Below are 26,317 nucleotides of genomic sequence, written 5' to 3'. Positions count from 1 at the left end.
GGGTCTAATACAAAAACCACGAAAAAAATGTCCCAAGTCAACCTATTTAAACGTAGTGACATGTCAAGGAATATGAAAAAGCTAAAACGTTGAATTTAAATTGTAATGTCATCGCAGTACTGTCTAATTTTGCTTGCTTCGCTGTCAGTCGAACAAACGAAGACTAAAGCGTGAATGACGCTCTGTATACGATTTTAACGCCCTATAAGTTCGGACACTTTTTAGCGCGGACCCGACGTCCATATAATTGTAAGTCAATGCCAGTGCCCGAATTAGTCTATAATATAATCAATAAGTATAAGTATAAGTCAATATAACTTCAATGGAGCCTTAACACTCCATTGAGATTATATTGCAATTATGATAATATTTGTTATTCTTTTAAAATCTAGTTACAATATTATGTATTATTGAGAGATAAGTTTAAAGAGATTAACATTCTTACATTAACGTCACAACGTATTTATTAAAATGTTATTTATGTTAAGAAAAATATTTTTTTTTTTATGAGAAGTACTGAAAGACGTAACATTAATACGAGGAATAAAAATAAACTAAATAGTGTAGTGTTCTTGATAGTCGTCTTCATAAAGTCTCAAATTCATTGAAGGGGCAAAATATAATACGCTTCTATAATAAGATTCCGATTGATATTCAATATTTGCCATTTACGAGGTTTAAAACTATGTATAGTGAAACAAAAACTTTATTCTAAAGCTTATACAGCTTCTGCGTACTTGGACGACAAGAATCCGTGGCAGTGACCCGTTTATCTCTTGCAGATAGTCTCGATCTAAGACTGAGAGTCGTATTCCAGAACTCTATTCAATGCTCAAGTCAGCATTTGAGTATGGTTTAAAGTACTCGAAATCATACTCAAGTCCCTGCCATTAGGGTCGTATTTCCAGTGCTTGTGTTTCCAGTGTAATCCTGGCTTGAGCATTGAGTAGAGTTATAGAATACGACCCTAAGACTCTAGAGTTTAATCAGTATGACGATTTCATTTCATTTATTTGCTCATGTTATAAAGATTATTTGACAATGAGAGTTCGAGTCTCAGTAGAGAATCAGTGGCATGTAGGGTTAGCACGATAAGGCGCGACTCGCGTGAGAGCGACATAAAGCGCAAAATCTCTATGCGAGAATAGCAGTATATCGCACTTTATGTCGCTCTCGCGTAAGTCGCGCCCTTTCGTGCTAGCCCCACTTATGGCATTCATTCGTGCGATTGCGGAATGAAACGCGTGATTTATATGGGTGTCCGACATCTGACGTTGATATACAGCTACTACGAAAAGCCAATTTGACACGACGTGTTTCGGACATTCTAACCTAACACGTCATACGAAATATGATTCAACGATCATCGTTTTAACTTCGTATCGAACCGCAGGTAACGACGAGACGCTATTGATCACGAAGTGCGGACGAAGTCCGTGATTTGACACAAGTAGTTGCTGCTACCTCACTCCGAAACTCCGTATTTTGACATTATTTTCATCGTAGAACTGAATACCAAACGTACAAATTCCTGTCATTGACTGACAACTGAGATAATTTAATATTAATAGACTTGGGGCCCAGGTTCGACCTATGTGTGAGTGTGAATAAACTAATTTGGTGAAATTATTTATTTCCAGGGAACACCTCCACCACGTACTTAAGACCCGTCGGCCAAGAGAAGTCCTCAATGACTCTGACGACCCTATCACTCTCCAATCAGATCGCAAAATCAGTCCATCTCCATACGCACCAACCGTCCTCGCCGGCGAGGTCGCAAAGCCCCGCACTTCAGCAAGTACTCTGGTAGATTCTCTACTATAGCACGCCCTTCTGGCGAAAGTCTTTAATAGCGCCCTGAGCCGAGATGCGTGCCCACTTGGGCGCCCTCAGGCCCGCTACTTAGTTTTAAGTTTAGTTTTTAGTTCATTTTAGGGGTTATGAGCTTTCAGCACGCCCTCTTTTCCGGTGGCGCAATCAAGGCCATCAGCGTTTAATTGCAAAATATCCTTCACAAAAATAAGAAAAAAGTTAAATTCTAGGTACATGGGATTTGTCAACTTATGTCTCAGGATAACGGGCGCAGTGGCAGTGCCCTTCAGAACTTTGATATTTAAAGCTCTGAATGGCACTGCGTGTTGCTTACCGGGAAGCCCCGTCAATTTGTAAAAAAAAAAATTTGTTAAAATAATAACAAATAACAATATTTCAACGACTTTTTAGTCGTAGTAACCTATGAGAAATCTTTGACAGATTTATCACCCAGTTAGTACCTTTACAGCTACCAGTCCTGGCGAGAGATGTCGCTATTCACTGTATTAATTAAATTTTTATTGAATTGATATTCAATTATTTTTTGTGAAATTACTCCACTAGTTTGTTATAATTATTAATACAAAGATCGAACACTCAGAAAAAACACTCAGAAAAAATTCCTTCGATCCGATTCGATTCCTTTGTTTATCAAATAAAAAGATTTTATATCAAGTTATGATATGAACTAGTCTACGATACTGAATCTTGAACAAAGATCCTTCAAAATATAAGTGCTCATTATCAAGAGCATTAGAAAAAAGGAAAACGTAAAACAATAAGTAGCAGTAATTCAAATTCAAATTCAAACATCTTTATTTCGACCAACTGGGATCATAGTCAATGTTAGTTACATTTTCTTATCCTAAAGTTAATAATACACCCCCTAAAGCTAATTAACATTTACATAATATGCGGTTGACAGAGCTTTAGTGAGGCTTGATTTTCAGTATATGGATCATATGACAATGATTCAGATACTGACAATCAAACCTCTCCGCAAATGCTCTCAGGATACCACTGGTGCTGGCCCGCACCCTACGCACCAGGGATGTACAGCGTTTCCTCACAGTTGTGAAAAAACAATCAACTCTGGCATCCGCGAACATCCCCGAGGCGCTGCAGAAGCGAGGCAGCCCCAATAGCACCCTGAAAGCATTGTTGTACTGCACACGTAGGGCGTTGTACTGTTTTTGCGTGTAAGAGGCCCACAAACTGCTCGTGTATAGAGTCGAGCAAAAGGCTCTAAATAATTTATTGTAATAATCGGCTTTCACAGGCGGAGTGGTTTCTTATTTGTATAAGTGTGTACGTGTATGTTACATAGATAAAAGATGATAAGGTCAATGTGAGATGAAAATTGCACGGAAAAGCATATAGTTAGAACGAAGATTGATAAAATTCAATATAACAACGCTTTTAGGATGCTAATGGAGCTGCCGCGACATTGTAGTGCAATCGGCTTGCTCGCTGCTATTTTTCAGTATTTTTCGTAAGTGGCCTTCCCGGTTGTATGTATACGCGGGAGCCGATGTTGCTTACAGGGTGAACTACCCTACCAAAACCATTGGATGGAACTCATATGCGTAGGTAGTGGTTCAGCTGTGCCATTTTCTATGTTTATTTTATAATATTGTACTAAACTTAATATAATTACAGGAAAAATATACTGTATGACAACTATATTATGAATAATATAGTCAGTTAGTTATACAGAGCCCACGGAACAACACATTTGTAAGTTATTTCGTGTTCACATCACCTAGTGTAAAAATTAAAATAACGGGTTAACAGACTCGCGTGAAATTAATGCATTTTTGGACGTAAAGCGGGCAACCGTTCCGTGGGCATATACAAATAAATATACCACCTCAAGTTGAATTTACTGTAAATGGTAGAGGAAATGGACTTCTACTTTTTCTTTTCACGAAATATGCGTGCTATGTCCACACATCAAAACCATATAAGGATCAAGCACATTCTTTGCATTGTTATTTTGCTGATTACTGAAAAATCAGATTTTTTAATGAATTTTTTAACACCAATGGATCTTTTCATCAATTTCATTTACAAATTAAAATTACAAATATGACCAAAAAAATACATCGGTATTAAAAAAAATTAACAGCTGAGTGATTTCTTAGAAAGGCGCTACGGTAAAAAAGTCGTTAAAAAACGAAAAAAACAAAGTTCTGAAAAATGCGTAAGGTCCGCTGGTTCGTTCCATGGCTCAGTTGGCATAGCACGGTTTGCTAGGAGATGCTGGTTCGAATCCAACCGGATCACAGTTTCAAGGCACAAGACGCAAAACAACTTTGTTGCCGAGCGAAACACACAACTTTTCACATCACTATAGCGAAAACGGTAGATGAAAGAAACAGAACAAGAAACAGTTGAACTATAACAAATCAGTTTTATTCATTCAGACATGAAAAATTACTTATCGTTGTCAACTTAATGCGAACAATAATGAAAATACTATACCAACGGATTTATATTACGTAAATCATTTACGATAAATTGCTAATTAAACGTGTCATTATGTTTTTTTTTCATCGAAATAAAAAGTTAGGTGCACCACAGTCCATCGTCAAGTTCGAATTTCAAAAACCTTTTACATGCTAGCGTGGAAAAAAGCTTTTGCGCGCGAATTTCTAATGAGAAAGTAAGTACTTTCCGAGCTAGTGAGGTGGAAACCTACTTTGTATAAGTAAAAGCACATTAGTAATACTTGTGAAAACCTTCCGGTGTCTGACCTAAATACTCTTCTTACAACAGACCCCGTGCCAGCAGTGGCACGTATAACTGATTGACAAATATAATGATGATACATCGATTAAAAATAAACCTTAAGTAACTTAGGATGAATTCAAAAAATAACTAAAAATACTTTCGCATAGCGCATGCAGATAGATAATAATATCACTTAGCAATCTGCCACCTCATTTATTGTATTTTTAAAATAAAATAAAATTAGTTCACTGACATGGTTATGAAATTAGAGGATTTTGGGACAAGAAAAGAATTTTCAAAATCGGTCCACAATTGACCGAGAAGTCGGAAACATAAGCAACCAGAAAGTTTCTGCACGCTTTTTACTTTGAAAACGGCAGATATTTTTTCTTTTAATTTCTTTAAAAAAGCAAATATCTATTAACTGTTTCTTACAATATTCTATCGACGGTTTTATTGACGTGTAGAGAATCAAATTTTGGTTTCAGCAATGATTTAATCCTGAAATTCACATATTTTGAGTTACAACACTATTGTAATAGTAATGCGTTATGCTTTCGTAACAAAATAAAACAAATTGTATTCGCTCTTGTCTCGTGTATTTGTATGTAAACAGTAGGGCTAGCACGATAGGGCGCGACTAGCGCGAGAGCGACATAAAGCTCGACATCTCAATGCGAGAATAGCAGACTGCTATTAGCAGTATATCGCACTTCATGTCGCTCTCGCGCAAGTCGTGCCCTTTCGTGCTAGCCCTACAGCTGTTTTTATCTTTGTCGCGTCGCGTATCTAATTATTATTTATCCTGCTTTCTCTCTTCACGTGGTAGCATTCTGCTCCAACATAGAGTACACTTGGTATGAATAAAGCTACATGAGACCATGCGTCAAAAGTGCTTTTACCACATGAATCACAAAAATAATACGAAGTACTTACATGAAGTAATAATAATAATAACGTACACACTCATAGCACCGCACTAGGGAAACCATGTATCGCGGGTGCCATGGACACACACATAGACAACCACAAACTGCACCTAAACTCACAAGAGAAATAAATGTAGGCCATACAAATATTTCTCCCGGCTCGGAAATCGAACCCGGGACCTCTGCATGGCAGTTCAGTATGGTAACCGTTAGGCCACGGAAGCAGTATATATATATATATACGTGATAATTACGTATACGCAATAAATAATGTATATAAGTGAATTTTTGTGACTATCCTATTTAAGCATAAAAAATGTATCAGAATCTTGAAACCTGTCTCTTTAAAAGTTATCATTTCGCAAAAGTATATAAAATCTAAAAAAGTACTTATTACAACCAATGGTGCGATATTTCCTTCATTTAATTTTAAGGAAAATTTAATTTACTAACCTATTTAAGTTGTGGCTCATAACCATGTTGTCTTTGGCACTGTCTACAAAACCTGGAACAAAATATACACTTTTGATTAATAAATATATTAAATATATTATAACAACTATACTGAGTGGGCATTTCTTTGATTCGTAGTGAGGCTTGCGATCGGTTGTAGTTTTATGGTTTACGTAATAAGTTATGTTTATAGCGATAGGTTGGTTAAATTGTGCATTCTTATATTATGTTTCTATTTGTGAGGGTCTGTAATCGGCTCTCAGTTGTTACTATTATTATGTAAGTTAGATTTAAGCTGTTGGTCTTCCTTTAAAAAAAAATATTAATTTTATAGTTTACTTTAAGTCTATGGGAAATATATTCAAATGTAAAATAAAAATAAAAATTGTTTATTTATTTTTCAGGGATAGCAAACAAATGTTTCTTTTTTGTTTTTTGTTTACGTTAAGTGTTGATTAATTATAACGTATCGGTATACAAAGTACACGATCAACGACTTCCTATCCTTATCTCACGCTAGATGGGGCGGCACAACATGTATTTTTTTTCCTCTCTCCCTTGTCAGCCGTCATTCTTATGCTCACACTTTTCTTTATCCACAACTATAAAAATTATTTCGAAGCACAGTGAGTGAAACGAGGCAAGCTTTCTTGATATCCACTCAAATTGCACAATCTACGTATAAAAAATTTGCATAAAAATTCTTGTTTGTCCCGTCACTTGCTGTTATAAAAAAAAATTGTAACTACCTCTGTGGGCTGACGGTTACCATGGTCTGATACGCAGAGCTTCCGGGTTCGATTCCCAGACCGGTAGAAATATTTGTTCTATTATATAGGTGCTGTATACAGGGTTTGTCCATGGCATCTGCGGGACACACACATAGACAACCACAAAATAATTACGCCCAAATTCACGAAAGAAATAAATGTAGGTTTTTTTTGTTCAGAAACATAAAAAGGACTGGTTGCGAGACGATCGGAAATCGACTTTCTGCCTAATTATTGTAAACGCTAACTATGACTGTTTGCAAATACTCAGTTGAAGATTTCGAAAGACCCGAACATAGTCGTCGGTTGGAAGGCGTGGCATGAGTAGAAAAACTTTGATTTCACCAAATTCTTCTTAAAATTTTCACTTAAGTTGGGTAAAAACTTCACTTAGGGTCGTATTCTAGAACTCTACTCAATGCTCAAGTCAGGATTGCACTGGAAACACAAGCACTGGAAATACGACCCTAATGGCAGGGACTTGAGTATGTTTTCGAGTGCTTTAAACCATACTCAAATCCTGACTTGAGCATTGAGTAGAGTTCTAGACTACGACTCTTAGTGTATTTTGGTTTATAACTCCACGTTGTCACCAATATCATAAATTATACTGTTGTAGACAGGGTGTATTGAAAGGGAATAAAAAATCGTTAGGCAAATAAAAAATTGTAATCGCGCATGTTTATCGAAACAGTCGCGCGTTTGCATTGATGCAATCGATTTTAGCGATTCGAAAATCGCGCGCGTGTGTGTAGACAATTAGGGACTGCATCGCGTTTGCATCGCTGCTAAAAGCCGCCGTGTGTGTTACCGCTCTAAAATCTATGAATTTGTTGAACTAATTAAGTTTATGGCCATTCTACCTAAACAGGAAAAGTTATTGAGTATCATGCGTAAAAAATCCCCCTATGAAATTTAAAACGCAATTTCTCTACATCCTGGAAATACAAGCCTCGACTCTTAGGGTCAAGTAAGTAAAAGAGGAAACACCTTATGCAACATAAACTTTGTCCTCTACAATATAAGGTCACCCTTCTTTTTTTTATTCTATATCGTTTACTTCTTTGAACAAAATATGAATGAGAAACTGCAGCGAACGCATCGAACAGCGATGAGCTTCGCACCACGCACTGTACAAAATGCAACACAATATAGAAAATATCCTCCACTAAATACAGTATACAATTATTGTAACAAAAGAGGCAATACACTGTGTAATTCGGCTTCTCAACAATAAGGTATCTTTATTTGAAAGGCAGACAGAAACTGTGCGACGCGACCTCAAGCTGCGTAGCGCGAACTTTGGAGATAGCAATGCGGTATAGAACTTCATTTCTACTAATAGTAATTGTAAGATTTTTTTATAAAAAACCGACCTCACAAGGTCGTGGAATTTTATTTACCAAGTTTTATTGAAATCGATTACCGGAATCGCCTAGTTTGCCCTTCTTAAAGGTGTAATATTTTCTTCAAATGTACATGGTACCATTACTTACGTACCCTCTTTCCAACAAAAAAGTATCATCGTAATCGGTTCATATTGCGTAATACACATACAAAAAAAAACTGTCGAATTGAGAAAAAAAGGTTAATAATTTTTCTCGAAGGCATCAGCTTTATGAATGATGGGCACTGGACGAGAGCATCCCGGATTTGATTCCCGGTATTGGGGAAATTGTATTTTCAAGTTGATATATTTCCCATAGAAAAAAATGGCTTTACACTTTTATTAGGAAAAATAAAGAATATGTTCTACATTACATTGCATTTGAAAAGTGCGCGCTACGCAGCGTGAGTCACATGACATAGCTTTTTTCATTTCTTGTTTAAATAAATGTATCCGTATCTTGTAGAGAATAACGTTTGTGTTGCCTTAGGTACTTACTCTCTTACTTACTTACTTAATGGCCGCACTTCACATGGCTCTTGCATTCGTTATTGGGTGTTTCATATCCTTGGAAAAATATTTCATGTACTGACCAATAGGACCGTTTACACATGAAGCTAAATAAGGAGTAAAAATAATGATTATGACCATAGTGTAGATATAGGAAATGAAACTATTTTTCCGGATTTAAATCGCGTATATTTGTTTTTTCAAACAAACCGACGTTTCGGGCCCTTTACAGGTCCCATGGTCACGGTTGACTGAGGTGGTACAGTCTTCAACCAGTTATGTCTAATATTAATGCAAACCACCCTATTTTTTCATTATAGTTACAATAGTTATTAATTAAATACCTTATTTTTAATTTTACAAAGAAAACATTCCAATTTACGCTACATTAACTTTTACAAATTATTTTATTGAATGAATTTTTATTAAGTTTAATTTATTATTAATTATTAATAGAAATTAGAATAAACTAAAACATATCAATTAAACCTGTAAAGGGCCCGAGACGTCGGTTTGTTTGAAAAAACAAATATACGCGATTTAAATCCGGAAAAATAGTTTCATTTCCTATGTGTAACAATCGCGAAAACCTAAGAACTCCATAATGCAGATAGTTTACTTGCAAATTTGCTTTTTTGGCTCCTTTGATGTGTGTTGAGAAAAAGACAAGCGCGCGGTAACGCAAGTTGGTGTTTACTGTGTTTGTCGAATAGGCAAACAAGGTGTTTAATCGAGGTTAGGATCCTTGTGGGTGAAGTTGAGGAGGAGAAATATCTTATCTTATCTTATCGTCCTTGTTCGGAGAACTTGGTATTGTAATATGTATAGTAGAAAACGAGAAATCGAATTAGTTATACTACGCAGCTGATAGATGGCGCCGTCCCCTACAATTAAAATATTTATGTTATACAGCCTGTCCATTGTTGGACACAATTAAGGCAAATACTTTATCACACGTGTTATCTACACATGGTGATAGTTTGCCAAATATATCAAATACAAATTGCCATGTGAAAAGCCACCATAATAGGCGACAAATTTACAATTCAACAATGAGTTATATATTATTCAAATTTAAATTGCAAATGTTTTATTGCATACATATAAGTCTTAAATTACTATTTACAGTATCAAACTCATGTTTGATTGAGGGTTCATACCCTGTAAGGGTACAGAAATGTAAATTTTTAAGTACATTCTAAATATATCACAGTTGTATTAGAAGTCATTTAAAATTAGATAAATTTAAAATACAGAAATTATTGCAAATAGTCAAAAGTAGAATAATTAAAATTATTATATTATATTATTTAAAATTAGCTAAATTAGAAATATGGAGAGTATTACAAATTTTCAAAGCAAAATTAAGTAGGTACTCGATTTAAATAATAGTTTTATTTTAAAATAGTTTTTTGTCAATTTTTTTTTTCTTAGTTGTTCAATAAATTTGTAGTTGTTCGTTCTCTCAGTTTTTTATGTCATTGGGTAATTATATATAATATGTATTTAATGACCATTGCGTGTGAACTAGATGTTACTAATTCTAATTTGGATGGCTGTCTGATTAAATTATTTTTATACCGGGACGGGTAGCATCGAGATTTATGTCCTTCTTTTATATGTAGTTTAAGGCGGTGTCTTACAAATTTGCACAAATGTACAGCGTTCAGTTGCTTGTTAGCTAGGATACGCACACACTTTTTATTATACAATAAGTTAATTGAAATTAATATGAGTTTAAATTTTTATTGAATTGATATTCAAACCACTAGTTTGTTATAATTATTAATACAAAAATCGAACACTCAGAATAAATTCCTTCGATCCGGCCGGATTCGAACCGACGCCTTCTAGCATACCGTGTCAGACGCTATACCAACTAAGCCACGGAACGAACCAGCGGGCCGCATTTTAATATTTGTTGTTCATGAACATAGGTCGTAGTCACCTGGCGTTACCCGTTGGCGTTGCTTGAGGTTCAAATCTTCAGTTTCCTTATGCTAAACCTGGTCTTCACATTTACACACGTCCTACATTAACCGTATACATTCACCACAGGAGCGGCTGAAGCCCACGCTCAAGATCTCCACACGAATACCAAGCGATGCTGTTCCCGCGGCTGTACTACTCCGCTGTCTCCTCATCAACCTCACTGTCCTCCGGCCCTGCTCTACCACCGCTGATTTTGAAAATATGCACTTTTTGAGTTAATACACTTTTAAATCAACAGTGCGATATGCTAAAAAGCTACAACCTTGTCGTCATAACTCTGACAGAGATAGGAAAATCAGTAATGCACAGATGCAAGCGAGAAAGGTAAATGGTCTACGGTTGCGTCGGGATTGGTGTTCTAGCGGGTTCTAATTGAAAGTTAAGGGATGACACTGCTGTAATAGTATTTAATTTATTGCATTTTATTAAAGTTTGTCTATTTTGAAATTGGCGGTGGTCGTTGTTCTTTTTTAATTGTTTTGGTTTTGAGGATCTGTACAAGCATTATAAATTCACTGTAATTTTAACTTTCTTCAAAGTAGTGATAGGAGTTGAAAAAAAATTAAATAAGTTTTAACTTTAAAACAAACTTATTCGCATTCATTCATTAATGAAATTATGCTAGTTAATAAATGAGTTTAAGGAGCCCTTTTATAATAAACTGTCGGTAAATATACGATTCACAACCGTGGGAAAAGTAAACGTGTTTAGTGATTAACTGTCTCTGTGAATACTACACTTACGTACTGTCACATAGTCTTAACAAATTCAAATCAGTTGACATATGTATTTAGCAGTATTTTTCATATTCGTAATTTTTGATATTTAAAATAAATTTTGCCGAAATTTATATGCAATATCAAGTTTCGCTATAAAGAAGTTTCATGAAATACGAGTTCGATGTTGCATTTATTATCATTAATTAGTACGTGTGTACTTAATGAATGGTACCCGCGCTATGGGTTAACATCTGCCGCTTAGGGTGGTTTCAACCCTATTATTGCTGCACCGCCCACAAGTAATCCAGACAAATTAGTTTTTGGGTGCATGACAAATAACTACAAGATTTCTAATTAATTAAATAACTTAGTAATTAAGTACCTTTTTTGTTTGTATTAGTAGGTACTATTTATGGTGTACCAGGATGATTTCATAGCACACAAATATTTAAAAAAATACACATAATAAAAAAAATTACGGTTAACTCGGGGATTAAAATTAAATATGCTCTCCAGATTATTAAGTACCATTGTACCATCACTGTCAGGTTTCTCTAAAAAACCTTAAACATGTAATAACTGTAACGTTCCGAATCCCCATTATGGATACAAATCTAACAATATCTACGGAATTATGAAATTTCAACCGGGAAATTGTTTGATAAATTGAACATTGTATAAATATTCATAAAATTATCAGGTTTTAAAGTAATTCTTTCATGTAAAACGTACATTAATTGAAACTTATCTTTTCCGTGAAAAACGTGGGTACCATTGTGGATAGGGGGACTATACCACGTCTAAAAGTGATTTATACTGATCTCGTCATAATGTAAAAAAATCCTCCAAATCTCATCAAAATTAAACAATTTATAGCCCTGACAAAAATAAAAAATGGAAAAATTAACTAAATACGACTATCATTCAATTGCATTTATTATAACAAAGTTTCTATCCACTCAAAACTGTTGTGAAAAATATTTTTTCATCAAAAAGTGGTTTAGATTTTGCTGTAAAGAGCAATGTCCTAAAACGCGCAAGTAACATTTTCCCGACCGACCGTATATATACAACGGATCTTCTCATACTAGTGGGCGGTCCGTGTCTACACAGGGTACCGGTGCCGGCTTGAGCCGGTCTAAATCAAATCTCATTCAGACGATCGAGAATTCGATGTAACTCCGAAACCATTATTGAAAGAGGCCCAGATCCATGGTATGGACTCAAACAAGACTGTTGTAGACAATTTGACCGCCTTTTTGCTTCGAGAAATAGTTAAGTAAATAATGTTCTGTAGTTTTATGCGGTTGTAGAAAATTTTACGACATTTTTTACTTAAAAATTGGTAAAATAAATAATGTGTATCACAAATTCACATACGTCGATTACGCAGATCTACGCATTTATGATTTTTTTTTTCGGACGATTTTATAATTGGATAAGCCAGTGATGATTTTAATATTAATGTGGAACATTATCAATATTGTACCTAATCAATTAAACAATGGTAGATGATAGTCATAATAGTGAGGGAATAATGAATATGTAGACTGTGTAGTAAGACTAAACTCGTGGAACGTTCTCCGTGAGCGCCAGAAAATAGTGCGGCCGTTTTCCGAACCACACGGTTAACTTGTTACATTTAAGTAAACCACAAACGTGTTGTAATTTGCTTTGCCTACAATTTTATTCCAACTATTAATTCCCAACGAATAAAATTAATGGAATCTCATTTTTATCAAAATTTCTAAGTAATGAAGTTCTATTTATGTTCATTAATTCGACGAAGGTTGAGGTGCGTTTCGATTACAAGTCAGTACGAAAGATGGCATTCTGTTCGCCGTATCGACCGCTGCTGGGTAACATTATGGAAGCCTTACAAAGTTGTTTTCGCTTGGTGAATTTTGTTTGAATAGTATTTCTATATAAAGGGATAATTTTCTTTGCAATTAATACCTACCTCTTTATTGAAATAACTTACAAACTAAATTTTAGAGTAGAAGTCTTGCTTATTTGAGGCCAAGTCCAATTTTTTATTATTGATGCAATTATTTTGGCTATAAAATTCTACTCTGTTTACAATAAAAAAACAATATTCTTAGGGAAAGTATTTATTTCTTTATTTTAATCCAAGTTAAGACAAAGAATAATAAAGTATCATTTCTCATGTTCATAATATTCTTCTTAAGTTTTTTTTACTATATTTCATATTATTCTTTTGTTTACAATAATAAATAATAATAATTACAAATCAATATAAACTATTCGTGTATTCCTTATAGATTCGAACCGTAGACCTTTGAATTGGAAAGCAACCCTTCTTCCGTTCGGCTACCACATCGCTCAATAATTATTACGTGTCCACATAAAGTCTGTCATATGATTCGTCGATTTTCGTCCGACACCCCTCATTTTGAAAACTCGGATGAACGTGTTCTCGAGATAGATTGCAGTTCTCGAAATAAAATTATTGCAATAATTAGCATTATTATTAAAACATTTAAAGTATATACCACCAAAAATATTAAACGAGATTAAAACTATATAATATGTAAAAAGAACTCTATTTGTTAGGAAACGAATCTATTTTTCCGGATTTAAATCGCGTATATTTGTTTTTTTTAACAAACCGACGTTTCGGGCCCTTTACAGGTCCTTTGGTCACGGTTGACTGTGACGGTTGTTGAGTCTAAGAAAAAACAAATATACCTACGCGGTTTAAATCCGGAAAAATAGTTTCATTTCCTATGTGTAACAATCGCGAAAACCTAAGAACTCGATAACTCTATTTGACTTCAACATTTAACAACTACTTATTTATTATCTTAAGCACTACAAATTACGAACAATGCTATGTGACATCGAATTTCTTGCGATAATGAAATAAAATAAAAATATGTAATTAATTTACTGTCAGCATAATAATAAACATTGATATAAATATATAATAGGGGTTAAAGTATGAAATTGCCGATTTGTACTGAAAATCTAAATTGTTTATTTTTTAAATTTTTAACATATTTATTTAATCAAAATAGTTGCCATTATTATCTATACATTGCTGCCATCTAATGGGAAGGTTATTAATGCCTTTGCGATAGAACTCCGACGATCTAGACTGCACAAACTGTGTGAAAGCATTTTGTACTGCCTCCTGGGAAGAAAACTTCTTGTCACGTAGATAATTGTCCAAATCACGAAAAAAATGGTAGTCCGTTGGAGCAAGGTCTGGTGAATACGGAGGATGACGAATGGTTTCTAACTGCAGTTCCTGAAGGGTCAAAATGGTTTCTCGTGCTGTGTGAGGTCTCGCGTTGTCGTGGAGCAATAATGGTGAAGATCGATTCATGAGTCGGGGCTGTTTTACTGCTAGTTTTGTCAACATGGTTCGGAGTTCGGCACAATAGACATCTGCCGTTATTGCTTGACCAGATCGGAGAAAACTATAGTGAATAACACCATGCTGAGACCACCAAACAGTTACCATTACCTTTTTATTGGTAAGTTTTGCTTTAGGACACTGTTGTGGCATTTGACCTGGGGTCAGCCATTGCATTTTTCTTTTCCGGTTATCATAAAGAATCCACTTTTCATCACATGTTACAATTCGATCCAATATTCCTTCATTTCTGTACCGGTTCAACAAGGCAACACAAGTTTCAACACGCGTTTCTTTCTGCAGATCAGTCAAATCATGAGGCACCCATTTTTCGTATTTTTTTATTTTATTGATTTGACGCAAGTGAGTCAATATTGTGGGTAAGGTAACGTTAAACCATGCCGCTAATTCCTGGGTAGTTTGACTAGGATCGGCTTCCACTATCTCTCTTAATTCATCGTTATTCACCTGTGTGGGCGGTCTTCCTCGTGGCTCGTTCTTTAAGTCGAAATTTCCATCACGAAAGCGTTTAAACCAAAATCGCACGGTGCGTTCATTAGTAGACCCCTCTCCAAACGCAGCATTGATATTGCGGGCTGTTTCTGCCGCGTTAGTTCCGCGTCGGAACTCGTATTCAAAAATCACTCGAATTTTCGCAGTATCCATCTTTCTTGTCTAAATTGAATAACAAAAACAATTGAAAGTCGATATTCAAATGTTTCAAATTTAAAAAAAAAAAAAACACAGAAACCATTTGAAAAAAGTTTCATTCGAAAACCTCAAACCATGAAGATTCTATGAAAATTCAAAGAACCTATTGCAATAAAACGGCAATTTCATACTTTAACCCCTAATAATTATCTTTTTAAATATTTACATATTAACTTAATTGTAGTGACTAAAAAAGTTTTCACATGGAGAGCATTATGCAAAATAGCAAAAAGCAAGATTATTGGGTACTGAGTAGTGATATATTAATGTCTTTGTCAAAAGTGTATGAATTTTGAATAATTTTCGAGTTATTAGGCAAATAATAAGGCGGAACGTTAACAAAGCCACGTGAAATATGGTTTTGTTACTATATAAATATAAATCTAGCATTCGAAATTCGAAAATTAAATTTCAAATAACCATAATACCACAACTACATTTTGAAATAATCTCAGTTCTGAGTACTAAAAAAACCGACCTGAAAATTGCGTGGAATTACATCTATTTCTTAAGTTTTATTGAAATCGGTTAGTGAGCGATACTCGATTCATCCCTTAGTTTGCAAGACGTGGATAATTTTCTTCAAATTTAAATGGGACCACTGTTGAGGCACTCTCTTTTCAACAAAAAAAGAATCATCAAAGTCGGTTCACAAATGCCGAATTACCGCGTAAAATACACAAAAAAGAAACATGCCGTCGAATTGAGAACATACTCCTTATTTTAAAGTCGGTTAAAAAGATGAATGTTAAATGAAACCATTAGTTTCTAAGTCGAATGCCGTGTCCTTCAACTGATATAATATTTATTCTGACGACAAAAATCTAAAATAAAAACCATTATGTTGCGTGTCACGTAAGGTGTGGAAACTTGGCTCGCGAGTTCTTATAGCTAGTATAGTATTATACAGGGTATAAATTTGAGACGGGCCGCAAGCCAGCTATTTTAATCGTTGTAGTTACAGAAAAACGGTTCTAGAAAACTATCCATGAATTTTGAAGATATTTTGATTGCCATTCACAGATTTTGAAAAAATGATACAGTCAGCCAGATAAAAGGCAATTTTTACGAAACTTTTTTTATGCCATTCGACCCGGTCTCTGGTAAGGATCAGTAGTCTCTATGGGACCAACCGAGGTAAGAGTACTCGAAATGTCAGAAATCGCAAAATAAACTTTTTTAATCAAATGCGTGTCACATCTATAAGTTTTTAAATTTATAACTAGTATTGCAAGGGGTAGCTGATTAAAAAGTTTTAATAAAAAGAAAAAATAAAAATGTTTACTTAATAAATCGTCAATTCGAAACTGCTTTGTTTTGCATTGAGCTTTGACGCGAGTTTGCCGGAGGTAGAAGTTGTGCTGGTCAGCGATCACATCAGTGACGATCGTATTGGATTTCATTTTTTTAAATTTCGAATTTTGAACAACAAATGCCGAATTGTGTCATAAAATTCCATAAATTTTATTGCACGTCACTATTAACAACAACGTCACAATGTACAGCAATTAACTCCTTCAGCGTCGTTAAATATTAATACGAAACTTGATGAGCGGACAAACGTCAAAACGGCCATTACAGCGTATCGGTATTATAATGACTGAGATCTGTACGTTAACCAGAAATAGACCTGATGATCTGTAAACAGCCGAACAGGTGTTTATGAAACACAGCTAAGCTCCCGATGAAATTAGCCTTTGGGATCAGAGTTCATCCGTCTGGGAGCTACCAGGCCACAGACAAACAATAGACGACTTTGTAAATATTCTTTACTACATCAATAAATACTCATATTGATGTGTTGGATATAAAGATTTTTATTTAAGTTAATGACGCATAGATTAGACGTACATTTGACTTTATTTTTATATTTTATTTTATTTTTATCATATTTTATTTTATTTGAAATTTTCTTACAGGACTAATTATCCTCGACTTCTGTCTGCATTCCGACCACCCCGAAGACAATATATTTATCTAGTTTATTGGATATAGACTTGACAGAGAGTATATTTTACAAAGAGTATAGTTTAATACCAAAGTCATATTAGATCAACTTGGCAACAAATAAATAAATATTTTTAAACAAAACTCACCTTTCTGATCGACTTTCACTCTGTAGATATGTACTAACTTGGTTTCTTAACAAAGTGTCGTAAAAACCAAAGCAAATAACAAAGCCACCTCTTGTAACAGCGATTTACGCACGCGTCAACATGAAAATACACATAGTTTACCTTTGTGGTTCAATGTTCTATTGAAGCACCGGATCACAAAATAATCTCACTGAAACATGAAAATACCAACAAATAAAAGGTCTACCCCCAATTTGAGAGGACTGACAAATACTCCTAACCAAATGGAAGATAGGTTAAAGAAGATAGATAAATAGAAAGAAAATGGATATTTTCATTTTCACCGAGTTCTTAGGTTTTTGCAATCGCAAAATTACTATTCCAAACCAACATAACTATGGGAGCTGTTAGGGGCCCTTCGATTTAGACGTCCAAAGAAGCGCAGCAGTGTCGCCGTTACTAATTTTTATACAATATTTAGAAGCGCAGCTGCAGCGCCACTTTTGCAGACTAACTTGACTAGATATTAATTATTGTATGAAAATTACTAGTGGCGCGATGTCCGCGATCGCCGCGTCACAGGCACGCCCCTACAGCGCTTCAAATTAAGTTTAACACCTAAAAAAGAACTGGCCTATACAAAATAATCGCTCTCGTCGAAATCACCAAAATTTGTGAACATACATTCAAACGCTACATGTGAATTGACACTCGTATTAAAAAAGTGACAGATTTCAAAATGACGAAAAGTGTGAATCAGTAATACTTTTAATTACAATGACAGATGGTATTTAAACGAAAAGGTCAATTATTTTTCGTGATACGAAGAGCAGCCAAACTTCCCCATACTAACCTTACTTCCTGGACTCTTTTATTTTTTAATTTTAGTGAAGCGACGTGCTCTTTAGCTCCGATATTTATGGAGCCAACAGATTATGTAACGAAGATTATTCAAGTTGATAAATTTTGTTACCTGTGTAATAAATTATAATTAAATTTAATAAATTATAAATAATTATAATCAATCTTATTGTTTACTATAATAAATCGGCGGATTCTTCTCCATATGGACGGGAATCATCACTTGAATCCTCATTAACATTAATTATAAATTCTTGAGTACACAAATTGTCAAACGCAACATCTCGATCCCAATCAGACAATAGAACTTCTTTTTTGAACCCGCTCACATTCACGATTAAAATTTCTTCATAAATAGAATCGATTGTTATAAAAAATCGAATCAGAACCGCATTAGGACATCACTTGATTGGTAAAATTCGAGCTGACAAAAGTTAAATAAAACGCAAAATGCTCATATTAGCACGGATTTGTATATTTCATAAACTGGATCGCGCACTTCGATATACCAATATTATTTAGATTGCTGTATCGAATTGGTAATCGATTATATTTACACCTTATTGGGTTATATTAAGGTTTATTTTAAGTAAAAGTAAAAAACCGAGTCACGTGAGATAGCTCGAAGTAGTGGTCTGTCCTTGTCTAACAAGTTGCCAACGCTAAATAAAATCATCTTAGGTAGTGTCTAGTCTATTAATTTTTTGAATTTTGGTTATATAAAATTAGCTTCAAGGTGATTAATATGTTTTTTATTAAATTAATTTGCTTTCACTGTAATAATAATAAGAAAACTTATCAACAATTAAACCTTCTATTTTGAAGTGGCATATCAAATAAGTATAGATATTAATTTGTATTATGAAATACAAATTAATATCTATACTTATTAGTAGTTTTGGTCAACCATAAGCGGATACATTTTCTGTAAAAATCAAAAAGTTAAAAACAACATGACTGGCTGAAACAGATTTTTTTCCATCCTTTAGTGTGAAACATGAATATACACCCTATTAGAAAGAGACGCATCACTAATTTGACGAAGCTTTGAAGCATTTGTTTTTTTCTTAGAGGATGGAAAAAAAATAAAGGAAAAGAGCTGCCCTATATAAGGAATAAACGTACTTACTTATACAAAAATTGTACCACACATGTGGAGCCTTTAGTGTTGTACCATAATAATAGATAAGTCAATATCGACATGCAAATGTATGGCTTGAATGTTGAAACTGTTTTTGTTTGCAAATTTGTATAGTCTACTGTAATCAAAGTATGATTAATACTGGGCTATTATTACTAGGCATAATATATGTAATGAGCTATTTTAATCAAAATTAAATATAAAGTTATTTACATTGACTTACAAATAAATGGACGACGGGTCTAATACAAAAACCACGAAAAAAATGTCCCAAGTCAACCTATTCGAAATTTAAATTGTTATGTCATCGCAGTATCGCGCTGTCAGTCGAACAAATGAAGACTAAAGCGGAGTGTCGCGCTCTGTATACGATTTTAGCGCCTTACAAGTGCGGACACTTTTTAGCGCGGACCCGACGTCCATATAATTGTAAGTCAATGGTTATTTACCAATAAATGTAACGATGAAATTGTATTATCATTATCATCATCATGTCAGCCGGAAGACGTCCACTGCTGAACATAGGCCTCCCCCAAAGATTTAGAGACCAGCCGATCGGACGCGACGTGCATCCATCGGTTACCCGCCGCACTTACAAGGTCATCCGTCCATCTAGTAGGGGGCCGTCCCACTGAACGCCTTCCGGTTCGTGGTCTCCATTTCTAAAACCTTTCAGCCCCAACGGCCGTCAGTTCTACGAGCTATGTGCCCTGCCCATTGCCACTTCAACTTGCTAATCCTTCAAGCCATGTCGGTGACTTTCGTTCTTCTACGGATCTCCTCATTTCTGATTCGATCACGTAGAGAAATGCCGAGCATTGCTAGCTCCATAGCTCCTTGACTGACTTTGAGCTTTTTTATGAGGCCTATAGTAAGTGACCACGTCTCAGAGCCGTAGGTCATCGCTGACAACACGCACTGCTCGAAGACTTTTGTCTTCAAGGACTGCGGTATTGCGGACGAGAAGACGTCCCGGAACTTCTCGAAAGCTGCCCAACCGAGTCAGATTCGACGATTGACCTCTTTTTCGAAGTTGGCCCTGCCTAATTGGACGGTTTGTTCGAGGTAGACATACTCGTCAACGACTTCGAGAGTAGAGGTTCCCACTGTTATAGGGGTGGGTACGACATGGACATTCGACGTAAGTTTCGTCTTGTCCATATTCATTTTTAGAGCCACCTACTGGAAACTCTATTGAGGTCACCGAGCATGGTGCCAAGCTCTTCCAACGATTCTGCCGTGACCACGATATCGTCAGCAAATCGAAAGAGAGTGATGTACTCGCCATTGATGCCGGGTTCTTTCCAGTTCAATAAATTAATATATAAATAAATTGAACGCATCTTCCAATGCAGTTGTGAACAGTTTCGGAGAAATAACGTCATCCTGTCGCACTCCTCTTTGCAATTGGATGATAAATGAGTCTAATTACATGAGATATTTGGGCTATTGTATGATTTATAGGCAGAAAAATAAAACATGCCGGTGTAATGTAACATTTGGTTGATTTCCGCTTTTTCTACTGCCGCACTCCTTAATGCTGCAGCGACGCATTTTTATCAATACTTAATTGTTCTCACTGTCAATATTTTTGTCCATTTTATCACAATTCATGCGAATAATTCACTAAAACATTTGGCCAAACATTGGTTTTGACATTTGATATACTTCCCTTTGACAACCGGAAACTGTTATCAAAGGGTACTACAAAAATGGCAAATGAGAACAGTTGACATTTAAGATGACGTTACGTATTTTCGATTCCCGTGTTTGACATAAATAAAATGTAGTACTATCTCTTTTGGCCTTCGACGGCACGCAGTAGTTAAACAAAGACAATAAAATGTTTATGTTTTCAACGTCTAAATGCATCATATACACATAACGTGGAATTTATATATGTCAATATAACATTACCTTTGGTTTCCATAGTCAAGGTTTTTTTCTATCCTCTAACCTTTGAAGCCTCTCATTCGGCTCGTTTCATTAACTTAGTGCGCGGTCCAGTTTAATGTCCGTGCATACTAGTGCCATTTAGTAAAAAAAAAAAGCGAAGGTGTCCAGAGACCACAATGAACTGGGGTCTTGTCTATTGTCGTCGCTTACAACTTGCCAACCGACCCTTTTCTTTAGTGATATGCCGTTGTTATCAACACACGTCCATAACGTGACGTCCGTCCGTTAGTAACGTACACGTCGTTGTTATCAATCAATATGCAAATATAACCAACAAAAATTTCAGTGAAATAAAGAAACAATGGTAAAATAATTACTACACATATTTTTGCTAAATCATCAAGTAAAATCTCAAAAAAAAAGAAAATGCTGCTATTAACTGCCCGGACGTTGCTGACCGGCGTTTCAAAATTTCAACGTTCCACTTGCTCCGTGATGTGGCCGCCTTTTATACCCGACATGTACGTTTTCAATGAGCCCAATTTAGAGTATCGTGCAAAGTCCTCCGAGAGGGCTTCACTTAAAAGTAACTTAAAGTACGTCGCAAATACTTGTGAAGAAATACCTATAGTAATCGGTAACGAGTACATTTATGAAGGCAAACCTAGGTATCAGGTTATGCCCCATAACCACGGAACTAAAATAGTAAAATATTACCACGCCACCGAAGAAACTATTTCAAAAGCCATTAATTTATTGTCATACAATCAGTGTTTTTGGAATAGCACACCTCTGGATGATCGAGTATTTGTGTGGCTTGCTGCTGCTGAACTTTTGTCCTCAACGTACAGACAATCGATCAACGCAGCCACGATGCTTGGACAAGGTAAGACTGTTATGGAGGCTGAACTCGATGCCTGTCAGCTAATAGATCTATTTCGCTTTAACGCTTTTTACTTAAAAGAATGCACAACGATTCAGCCAAAAACAGACAATTGGTGTGAAGTTTTGAATTCCATGAGATTTCGCGGTATAGACGGTTTCGTTGCTGCTCTTACTTCTAGCGACTTTACTTCGATTGCAGCCAACATCGCATACACACCAGTGTTAATGGGGAATTGCACGTTATGGAAACCCAATGACTCGTCAATACTTTCCAATTGGCGCGTTTTTAATATTCTCCGAGCAGCAGGACTTCCGGCGGGTGTCGTTAATTTTGTACCAACTGATAACTGCACGTTTGCCAAGGCCGTTACACAATCTCCTTATCTCGCTGGCCTTAACTACTCTGGTCCAAACGGTGTTTTTGACTGGTGTTGGAAAGCAATCGGCAAGAAACTCAAAGGAAAAAAAACTCAATCATACATAAACTATCCACGTATCGTGGGAGAATGCGGCGGTAATAGTTATCATTTTGTCCACGAAAGTGCCGATGTTGAAACGGTGGTGGCCTGCACTATTCGTTCGGCGTTTGAATACAGTGGTCAGAAGGCGTCATCATGTAAGCGCCTCTATATTCCACGATGTCTGCATGAAGACCTAACACATAAATTAAAACAAGCAATCAAAAATTTAAAAGTAGGCGACATACAAGATTTCAAAATGTTTACAGGCGCAGTAATAAACAAAAAAACGTTCGAGAGTGTAACTAAGTACATTGACGAAGCTTTTAAGAATAAACAGAACAACGTTTTAATTGGAGGCAAATACAGTCAGCAAGTGGGATACTTCATAGATCTTACACTAATTGAGACCTTCGAACCACGGGACAAGTTATTGACGGACGCGATCAAGGGTCCAGTATTAACAATTTTTACATACGATGAGAAATTTCCACTCCAAGCATTAGCGACTGTGAGAGTAAACTCCAAATACGCGATGGCAGGCTCAATATTTGGTACAGACAATTGTTTTTTGGCCAATGCATTGAACGAGTTGCGTGACACCGCCGGGACTCTTCACATTAATGATAAGTCTACTAGTGAAATTGTAGGACACCAGCTCCTTGGCGGCGGACGTAGATCAGGCACCAACGATAAGGTTGGTGGGCCCAATTATTTACTGCGCTGGACTTCACTGCAAACTATTAAGGAAAAGTTTGTGAATACACCCATCGAAAATATAGGATATCCATATATGACATATGAGGATGTAGATGATACAAAATGAATACCTATAAGTACTTGTTAGTCGTTTCGTTGCTTAAGTTTTTATAATGCCTTCCGTATAGTACATTCAGTAAAAAAATATCGCTTTCCGTTCTTTTTTTTGTTTCTTATTCGTATCGTCCGGTGTTCATGAAATTTATTCATTCCATCGCTATGAAACTAATAGTTCGAGCGTACATACTCACTTTCCATCCACTGTGTCCAAGGTCCAAGGTGACCCTATAGGCTGTACATTGTTTTAGTTAATTTTCTTTTACGATGAAATCATCTATTGTCAAATAGGCAATCGTATTATACGACGATAGAGACGCCAAGATAGTCGAATTGCATATTTTTAAAATAATACTAAGTGACGGGGCAAACACGTCGTGCGCCTGGTGGTAAGCAACATGCCTGTCCACAACAGTTGCACTGCCTCGAGGGACTTTAAATTTGCAAAGGGACACTGCCCCTGACAAGTCCTAATTTCGCCAGCACCCTTACAAACCGGTACTTAATGTTCACATTACTGTTTGGCGGCAGATATAGGTAAGGTGGCAGTACTTCTCTGGACGAACTCTTTCACAGCTCTACTGCTACTGCATTTAAGCTACTAGTTGTCTACTTTAAATTTATATATATCTTTTTACTTTATTTTTATCTACATAATTAGCTTATATATAGGTAACCAATTGGCACTTGTCAAGTCAGATTGACAAGTCAAATTGGCAAGTCATATTCCCGTGAGAATAATGCGTAAGAAACTCTGTTGCTGTGTAAATAAACATTTTGTTCAGATTTATCATTTACAACCATTTTACAACGTTTGTTTCTAAGGGCGCGTTCCCACTATGTCGTCACATTTTAGTATCGTTGGACGACTGTCGCGTCTAGCCTGTTCCCATATCACGACTATCTGTCGTGGACGATTTTTTATCGTTGAGCGACTATCGTGACTAGCTGTTCCCACTATATCGTGACTACAATTTATCGTTTCACGACAGCCTCCTTGCCCGTCACTGGCTACGACCCAACGCTACTGCAAAGCGAGCAGAGGGCGCGGGGTACCAGAGAGCAGGGCAGGGAGCAGAATACGTGCGGACAGCGATAAATAAAACGTGACGACAATAGGAGCTGCGACAATCTGTCGTCACGTATTTATCGTGAAGTTTTTTTATCGTCAGACGGCTGTCGTTGTAGCTGTTCCCACTGTGACGACAGTTTGTCGTTGTAAGGATAAAAAATCGTGAACGACAGTTAATCGTGTCGTGCTATATGTGAACAACTTCATTTAAATATACAAGTCACGACACTGTAAACTGCACGACAATCTGTCGTCACGACATAGTGGGAACGCGGCCTAATAGATCGAGACATGATCGAGATACTTCAAAGAACTAAACGGGGTAAAAAAATGTGATCCTAGTGCACCAAAGCTTTATAATAATATTATTTAACATGAAGTTTTTGTTTCAGTATACTTTTGAACTTTGTAGGTATTTGGCAAAAAAAAAGAAAAAAAACACACACTAGGGAATGGCGCGAGTGTCATGGACACACACATAGACAACCACCATTAAATAATTGTATGACGTAAAAATTAATAAATATAGGTCATCCAAATATTTCGAACCCGAGGTGTCAACCTAAACCGGGTCTCCGTTGTCTTTTCTCTTTGGAAACGTATAGTGTATTTGCGACGAGAGGGTGAATATATTGGTTGACTGAATTAGTAATTAAAGAATATAAATAAAAGTAGAAAGAGTATATCAATTCAGTGTTCGCCATGGCACCTGTAGAGCGGATCTAATTCCGTTCTCCGTCCAACATCCGTTGGAAGCAATTAGGGCGCATTTATTGGACATGAATTCATCGCGCTCACGCCGCACGGCTGCCGCGTTACCGCCGCGCAGCGACCGCGTGCATCTAGCTATCATGGCCAAGTACGCTCTATTCATTTAAATTTGCGTTTTAACTTAAATCTTGAACAGTCGCGAATGACTTTGACGATTTGACCTCTAAGCAGTAGTAACAATTTCATAAGCCATCTATTGACTACGCGCTTGTACTTTCCTAAAACGTTTTTGACCTATAGGTGTTCTGGGTAGTGCCGCGGAGTGTATTCCGTAACTTTTGGTCCCGGGTTCGATTCCCGGTAGAACCAATTTGGGAAACTAACTTTTCGGAAATGGTTTTGGCCTAGGTGTTAGGGTAGTGCCGCGGAGTGAATTCCGTAACTCTTGGTCCCGGGTTCGATTCCCGGTAGAACCAATTTGGGAATTAACTTTTCTGACATGGTTTTGGCCTAGGTGTTCTGGGTAGTGCGTGGGTGCGTACTTGCGTGCGTGCGTGCGTGCGTGCGTGCGTGCGTGCGTGCGTGCGTGCGTGCGTGCGTGCGTGCGTGCGTGCGGGCGTGCGTGCTTGCGAGCGTGTGTTGTGTGTGTTAGCGTAACTTTGCGTAAATTTGCAAAATGTTTATCTATTGTAAGATGTCCATGAAAGATAGTCTCTTTATAATTTAAAGTCTGCACCAGTCATACACAACTTTATTGCAATCGTAGGTCTTTAAAGGACAAGTCAAGATACTTTTATTTAGGAAATGAAACTATTTTTCCGGATTTAAATCGCGTATATTTGTTTTTTCAAACAAACCGACGTTTCGGGCCCTTTACAGGTCCCATGGTCACGGTTGACTCTCACGTCACGAAACGTCGGTTTGTTTGAAAAAACAAATATACGCGATTTAAATCCGGAAAAATAGTTTCATTTCCTATGTGTAACAATCGCGAAAACCTAAGAACT

The 26,317-nt window shown here is 36.3% G+C and overlaps 1 protein-coding gene across 5 annotated transcripts in view; it reads right to left on the bottom strand.

Moving 5' to 3' along the window:
• The window catches only part of LOC113239344 (tight junction protein ZO-1), a 212,423-nt gene that overhangs the window by 143,843 nt on the left and 42,263 nt on the right, over nt 1-26,317 (bottom strand). For all 5 annotated transcript variants that reach the window (XR_003311180.1, XM_026476295.1, XM_026476296.1 and 2 more), the window contains exon 2: nt 5,928-5,979. Coding sequence is in view for 4 of the 5 variants with exons in the window: in XM_026476295.1 (XP_026332080.1) it covers nt 5,928-5,979 (52 nt within the window). In the remaining variant the exon portion in view is untranslated. The remainder of the gene's footprint in view (nt 1-5,927; nt 5,980-26,317) is intronic.

The sequence above is a fragment of the Hyposmocoma kahamanoa genome, unplaced genomic scaffold, assembly GCF_003589595.1.
Source record: "Hyposmocoma kahamanoa isolate Upper Pololo Valley unplaced genomic scaffold, ASM358959v1 99879, whole genome shotgun sequence".
NCBI lineage: Eukaryota > Metazoa > Arthropoda > Insecta > Lepidoptera > Cosmopterigidae > Hyposmocoma > Hyposmocoma kahamanoa.
This window is presented reverse-complemented; position numbering and strand designations above follow the sequence as displayed.